The sequence below is a fragment of the Apus apus genome, chromosome 2 (assembly GCF_020740795.1).
Source record: "Apus apus isolate bApuApu2 chromosome 2, bApuApu2.pri.cur, whole genome shotgun sequence".
Lineage (NCBI taxonomy): Eukaryota > Metazoa > Chordata > Aves > Apodiformes > Apodidae > Apus > Apus apus.
In genome coordinates this window covers 64,225,465-64,233,208 of record NC_067283.1, presented here as the reverse complement: position 1 = coordinate 64,233,208, position 7,744 = coordinate 64,225,465, and the positions used below count along the sequence as shown (strand labels likewise).

The 7,744-nt window shown below is 40.5% G+C and overlaps 1 protein-coding gene across 1 annotated transcript; it reads left to right on the top strand.

Annotated features, from left to right (window-relative positions):
* Positions 1–5,337: 5,337 nt before the first annotated feature.
* On the top strand, positions 5,338–7,019 carry RNF182 (ring finger protein 182). Its single transcript, XM_051610345.1, has one exon. It carries the CDS (start codon positions 5,397–5,399, stop codon positions 6,132–6,134), a length of 738 nt encoding a protein of 245 aa, XP_051466305.1. The 5' UTR covers positions 5,338–5,396; the 3' UTR covers positions 6,135–7,019.
* Positions 7,020–7,744: the final 725 nt, after the last annotated feature.

Sequence of the window (7,744 nt, the reverse complement as noted above, 5' to 3'; positions counted from 1 at the left end):
AAGTAAGTTTCTCTATATTTATTTATCTGTGTTTTTTTCCTTTCTCCTATTCCCTAAATACACTTGTCTTACATTTAGAGGAAACTCTTGGAAAACCTTTGAAAATATTGCATGTCTTACAGAAGTTAATTATGGACCTCATGTATTCATTTTAGATTGTATGTGAAATGCTGGTGAATTCCATTCAAAGTAAAAAAGTGTGAGAGCTGGAAGGTTGGATTGGATGACGTTGGTCTGATAAACTGGGCAAGAATGATCTTTCATTAGGGAGGAGAAGCTCAGTTTTCCCATCCACTCTGTCCTGTCAGCATGGCTGAGCTCCAATATTGAGAGTTCCATCTACACCTAATTGATTCTGGCCTCTCAGAAGAACACTTCCTCTCTGCAGTGTTTGAGAGATGAGTGTGAAGAGGGGCCATAACATGTTGCACAACCCATTCACCTTTCTTTTCACACCTGGGATGAAAGGCTGCAATCTGCAGCTGGCAACTCAGCAGTGATTAGTAGCAAATTGATGGACAGTGGCTCGTTCAGGCTGGTGTAGCCCATTGCATTCTGACTGGCCATGCCTGGGGTCACACACAAGAGCTTGTTGTTTATTCAGTCTGGCTCTGTGGATGGCCTCCTCTTGCTTTCAAGGGAGGATATTCCCCCAGCTTCCAGGATTGCCCTCAAGCAGTCAGCTGGAGCACTGCTGACTGTCTTCTACCACCCAGCCAGGTTATCTCTTTGTCTTCAGCCTTTCTCCCTTTCTAGTAAAAGGGTCGGGTAGAAGACTCTGCAAGGCACAGGACAGGTGGAACTGGGAAAGGGAAGAGAGCAAGTTAGAGCTCAAGCAGTGGCAGGAACATGATGTGAGCAGGAATGATGGATTCACTCCTGCAGCACTTAGACAGAACTCTTCAAAAAGACTAGTGCTCGTCTTAGTGAAACAGATTAATTCATTCTTGGAAAAACTGCACTATATGCTGTTATCATTGTACATGCCTAGTAGTTTATATTTTGTTCAGAAAGCTGCTATGCACTACGTAATAGCCACAGGAATTAAAAGTTCTGCAATTGGATTATATTGATCCCACCACATAGGTTCTGTGGAAGACAGAATAGCAGAAGCTGTCTAGGCTTCCTCGTAAAAAAGGTATACATTTATTAAACGAAATAATTATTATCCAGGAGAGATGTTTAGCTACATAAGCAACTATCAGCCTGATTCCTTATTCAGTAAGTGATGGAGCTTCTTAAACAGACCACACAAAATGAGTTCAGTATACCAAAATATTGGATCAGAATAATTTGGCTTGGAAGGAATCTTCACCAAGGGTCCAGTCCCCTTTGCTCAAAGCAGGGTCAAATGCCAAGGTAGAGTGGCCTGACCAGGGTTGTATCCAGTCAAGTTTTCAATACCTGTAAGGTTGAAGATTTCATTTCCACCTCTATGGACACCTGTTACAGAGTCTGAACACCTTGTGAATTATTTTTTTTCCTAATATCTAATTGAAATTTCCCTGGTTGCAACTTGTGTCTGTTGGTATCAAAGAAGGAGGTGAGACACCTTTATCTAAAAATAAATAAGCTCAAGTAGAAAAATGGACATAAGGAGTATTTAAAAGTAATTAAAATTAACAATAAAAATATACACAGAGCTTTAAAAATAGACAGGGGACCTCACTTTGATCTCAAGTCAATAACAATTTTGTACTTGTGGTGAAAGAGGTTAGATTCATCATAGGTTTTGCACTCCAGAGTTTTCACTTGACTGCCCTTTGGATGTCAAGGTCAGAAAGAACATGCAGATTGCAACCCAAATTTAAAAAATCCCCAATGTTACTGGAGCATTGGAGCATATAATAGGGATATACTTTCCCATGGCATCATAAAAAAATGTCTCAAAGAGGAGGACAAAAGATGAGCACACAGACACAATTTCATTTTTCTGCTTAGTATTGAAGCTTCTCTGTCTTTCAACTTACAGCAAGCAGAAGTATGTGAATCCCCAGCTTTTTGGTGGGGATCCAGCACTCAGAGGGACAGCAGTGAATCTGTTCTGTGCTTTAATTCCTCGTTCTGCCTGCTTCCAGAAAATAGCCCCCCAGGAGACATGCAAAAAACAAGCTAGAAAGATTTTGACATAGAGTGCAAGTTTCTTGAAGGAGTAGCTGGCCATATTTCTCAGGAACTTTCTCATTTTGCAAAAGGACTAATTTGAAGGCAAATTTCTTTAAAATCCTCAGCTTTCTTTTATTTGTAGCAGGTCTTGATTATGTTTTATTACTGATTAATATATTTTAAAGGTCTCTATGAAGAAAGATTATTAAATTAGCTCTTTCTTGTACAGTACATTAAAAATAAGTTTGGAAAGAATTTGTAGAATAGCTCAAGACAATAGGAAACTCATTGTGTTAGGGAAATTAACCTAATGGTCCCAGTTTAGCAACTGGGACATTACTAGTCCCAGGGACCTGTTATTCCTTGCATTAATGCTAAATTAATGGGGACTACTTGGAGGGGACAGAATCGAGAAAATACTTTCAGTTTGAAAACTGATTCAGGCAGAAGTGATACATACCTGAATGGAATTGTTGGAAAGTAGGATGGGTTTTTTTCCAGAAAAACCTGGAAATATTAATCAGAAAGATAGACACTAAAACACAAAGATTTTCTAGTTGAGAGTCTTCAGAGAAAGGTCACCATTTTCCAAGAGAGGCAGACACATTTTCTGGAAGATTTTTGGTTAATCAGAAATCTAGTTTTATGCCATAGGACATTTGCCAGCCTTAGCTGTGAAGCATGAACATGTTAGTAATCCTAATTCACCTCAGGTACAGAAGATTAATGATACTGAAGATGTAGAAGTTCAAAATGATTGCTTGTTTTGTTTGACTTCTTAACTTTTTAGTTATGCTTTGCCTTCTTATAGGCTGTAATTTCACTTTTTTTAGGTCCATTTTGGGGTTTCTTCATCCATTGGAAAGCTAGCTTCTCGTGACATTTTATATATGCCTAAAAGTCATCTAGAAGCTGGTATTTGGAAAGAAATTTAAAGAGTAGTAGAAATGAATAAGGAAGCAGACAGTGTAACGAAGGATAAAGTATAGGTTATAAGGTCTGTAAAAGATGTACTTTTTGTCTCTTGTAAGAGGTTGAGCTTGTACAGTCTGAGAAATTATGGAGCAACTTTCTTCTGTTTGCCTTGCTTAATGGAACACACCACAAATATAGTCATATTGCAGATAATAAAAACAACAGTAAGGCAGGGCTGAAAACTTTTAAAGCACTAAAGCAATAAGTCAGAAGATGCAGGAAAAAAGTTAATAAAATTGAATGAGAAGAGGGCCATATCTGTTATAAATCTGTACAGAATTATTTTTTCTTCATTATGTTGTAATATTTTCTTTATTACTGTGTTGTTTGAAGTGTAACATCTTTCTTTTAAAATCGAGGAGATAAGTTTTAGAAAAGATGCTACTAAGAGAAGCTATCTTGTGCAGAAAGTTAAGATAGAGAACGGAAAATGCTCGAAGCACAGTAGGAACAAGAGACCCATGAAAGAGACTTTACTGTACTTGATGCAGGTAAAATGTACTGATAGAAGGAGCACATTCATTAAAACAGAGAACTTCCTGCCTTGTTCTCAAAAAAAGGACATAGATCCGAATGCTAGGAGTAAGCAAAAACTTCTCAAGGAAAAGAGAAAGGAAGCAAACATTTACTAAAACTACTAGTCAAGAAAGAAGTTTGTTTTCATATTCCATGTGCCTGCCATTTATTTGTAGTGCAGGAGGCAGCTGGACACAAGTACTGACCCCCATCATTTGACCATGGCAAGTTCCTTGCTACTCTAGCTGTGCAGGAAGGAGTTTGAAAGCCTGCAAAATTCAGTGTCACACGCACAAAATCATAGGGTCATAGAGTGGTTTGGGTTGGAAGGGACCATAAAGATCATCTAGTTCCAACCCCCTTGCATGAGCAGGGACACCTCCCACTAGACCAGGTTGCTCAAAGCCCCATCCAGCCTGGCCTTGAACGCCTCTAGGAAGGGAACATCCACAACCTCCCTGGGCAACCTGTGCCTGTGTCTCGCCACCCCCACAGTAAAGAATTTCTTCCTCATGTCTAACCTAAGTCTGCTCTCTTCCAGTTTTAATCCATTACCCCTTGTCCCATCTCTACATGTCCTTGTAAACAGTCCCTCCCCAGCTTTCCTGTAGTCCCTCCAGGTACTGGAAGGCCACTATAAGGTCTGCACAGAGCCTTCTCTCCAGGGTTTGCCAGCCACAAGGACTTTGCACGTGGCCTTACTGAACTTCATGAGGTTGCCATGAGGCCACCATCTTTGTAAGCAAACATATGTCTGAATCTGGGAGAAGCTTATATCCTCAGGCAGATAGAGCTGGTTTGGAAATGCTGGTAGTTACTGCTCCTGAGTCCCAGTTTATGTTTTGTTTATAATACATAGATTGTTCCCTGACATGAAAATGCATGGTTACAAAATATGACAAAACATGTTGTTAAGGGAGGATGATGGGTCTGGTGGCAAACACGTTGCATAGAATGTGAGTGCAGCCCTCTTCCATACCCACTCGACTCCAAAAAACTCTTCATTTCCCCCAAGTATCACCAGCTTTCTCCTGTGTTGCTCTCCTCTCCAGCTGAGCAACAGGCAGCATGCTGCCTATTCAGAGCAGAGACTGGGGGAGTGCTGGCTGACCATTGCCCTCCAGGGTAAATGGTAGTTATCATAAATACCTTTCTTCTGCCCAACTGCCAGTGTTCACTACTTTTTTAGAAACTTAATTATCCTTAGTACTGCTGCCCCTCTGCCGATGAGTTTGAAATTGGACAGTAGGTTCACAAGTTACCAAGAAAGACTAAAAACTCCAGGGGTCATGTCTCATTTCCTCAGGAAACCAGGGATTAAACAGTCACAGATCAGTGATTAGATTGCAGCCTCTGCTGAGAACTTTATGGGCTGAGCCAAAGTTACAAGTCTAAAACAAATGCATGCAGTGTGATACTAAGTTTTACCAGCATGCCTGCTGTACAAGCCCCATAGGCCAGAGAAAAAAAACTACCTTACAAGTATTTTTAGCAAAGGAAGTTAAGCTTGTAAGAAGCAGAACTTTCATATTTCATCTTCTACAGCTCTTTCTTTTATTTTCTTCCACAGAAATTCCACATTGTCTTTTTCAGATGGATGCCTGGCGCAGAGTAAAGGACATGCAGTGCACAATACCTAGCAGAAGCTGAAAATGAATGATGCTTTTTGACAATGTTCTCTCTGCTTTCTCTGTTTGAGATCGGTGATACGATCATCAAGAAAAAGTTCTAAAATAATCCCAAGTGACCTCTTCGTCCCTTGACTCCTCTTTCCTCAAGTCTAGAAACCATCAGAAGAAATGACCAGTCAACAACCAGAGGAGCCTGTGGAGACTCAGAGCTCAGATGAGCTTGAGTGCAAGATCTGTTACAACCGCTATAACCTGCGGCAGAGAAAGCCAAAAGTGCTGGAGTGTTGTCACAGAGTGTGTGCCAAATGCCTTTGCAAGATCATAGACTTTGGTGATTCCCCACAAGGAGTCATAGTATGCCCGTTTTGCAGGTTTGAAACTTGCCTGCCAGACGATGAGGTTAGTAGTCTTCCTGATGACAACAACATCCTTCTGAATTTAGCTTGTGGGGGAAAGGGAAAGAAGTGTCTACCAGACAACCCAACAGAACTGTTGCTGACTCCCAAAAGGTTGGCATCTCTGGTTAGCCCTTCTCACACCTCTTCCAATTGCCTGGTTATAACAATCATGGAAGTACAAAGAGAGAGTCCCCAGACTCTGAACTCAACCCCTGTGGTGGAATTTTACAGGCCTACAAGTTTTGACTCTGTTGCAACTGTGTCCCACAACTGGACAGTGTGGAACTGCACATCTTTGCTCTTCCAGACCTCAATTCGGGTGCTAGTGTGGTTGCTAGGGTTGCTGTACTTTAGTTCCTTGCCTTTAGGGATTTATTTACTGGTATCTAAGAAGGTCACCCTTGGGGTTGTCTTTGTAAGCCTTGTTCCTTCGAGCCTTGTTATTCTCATGGTTTATGGCTTTTGCCAGTGTGTTTGCCATGAAGTTCTAGACTGCATGTCATCTTGATAAAAAATACAGTCAATGTATGGCCACATGTGTAGCACAGTTGATTTCTCCTGTCTTTGTATTCTTATTTATTCTTATTGTTGTCTATCCCACTAAATGGAAGCAGTGGCCCTAGTTACACGGTCCTTTTTTTCTACTTGATTTTATCCCCCCCCCCCCCTCCTTTTTTTTAAGCTAAATAATGGAAATAAAATTTGCATACTGATTTTAAGAGGTCAAATTGTAAAAAGGGATAAAGCAAAATTGCCAAACTTGGTGCCTCCTGCTGCTGCCACTATTCATATGAGTACCCTTTTCCTTTCTCTGGCTTATCATGCCAGCTAAGGCTGCAGGATCCAACCTAGAATAAATGAGTATAACGGGCACCTTCCAGGTCAAAGAACAGCACCTCTTCATCCAGAGTATCTCATGCTTCGGAATATCTTTCATTTCTGCCAGCAAATGAAATACCTTTATTAGTTATTACTATAAAAAGAAAAAGACAAGCTACCATTGCTTTTTTCAGTTCTTGTTATAGCAAAAATACTTGTGGGAGGCCAGTGGTCGAAGTGGTTTTGATTTCTGTGACATGAGAAATCTTTTTCTAGGGTTTTGTTTTTTTTCCCCAAGCAGAAGCCCACTTTACTCATCATATAGTTGCAGCTTCCTCTGAGATATTCCTGCTAATGAGTACTTTCAGGAACCCAGCCAAACATTTGCTCTTCTCTAGGTGCACTTCTTTCAGTGTGCATCCATCTTAGGCTTCCCTTTAAGAGTTCAGAGCAGACTTCTCTAGCTATGCTTTCTTATGGTTACCCTCCCAAGATTTCCACCACCACACCATGTTTCCAACCTATTAGTCCTCATAACAAGTTGCCTGATCAACTTCATGCACATCTATCCTGTGGTAGCTACACTGGAGAATTTGGCTTATGTGAGTTTAGCTATCAGGATAGACTTTTATTCCAAATCATTAGGAAATGGACCTTCAATCACTAATACAAATTCCAGGGAAAAAAAAAATAATCTGAAACAGTTAATGTTTGGTTTGTTGGGTTTTTCTCTGAGTTTACAGAATGAGCATTGTAGGGAGGTACTATGACTTTGGGAAGGTTTCTGTTTAACAGATAGTCTTTCAAAATGTTTAATAGCCTGAACTCCCTCTGTCACCATTGTGAGTTGATGGCTCTCTAGATGTGGTGATTAGGATGTCTTGATTATTTGAGTTCAGAACAGTTACTGTTGATTTACCATTCCACAGATAGAAGTGGGGCCCTGTAAGGCTTGCTTGTATGTTGCACAGTCGAGGCTACTTTTTGAACTACTAGAAGAGCACAAAAATAAGAAATAGTTAATGTTTATGTATAGTCACATAGTGTTTAGTCAACACCAAAGCTGCAAACTCATTTTCCCATGCAGGGTAAAAACTGAGGAGGAGGAGGAGTTGAGCAGTGCAAGCATGCTTTTTGGGTCAGGCACAAGATTTAGTAATTTCAAGGCAGTGTAAGAGGGAGAGGGGTTTATTGCATGAAGACTGAATGTATGAATGTACACTAACAATGTATATTCTTAGGGTAAACTGACTTTGGAAAGCATGAAAAGTGCCGACAGGAAAAGGAGAGGTGGTCCAG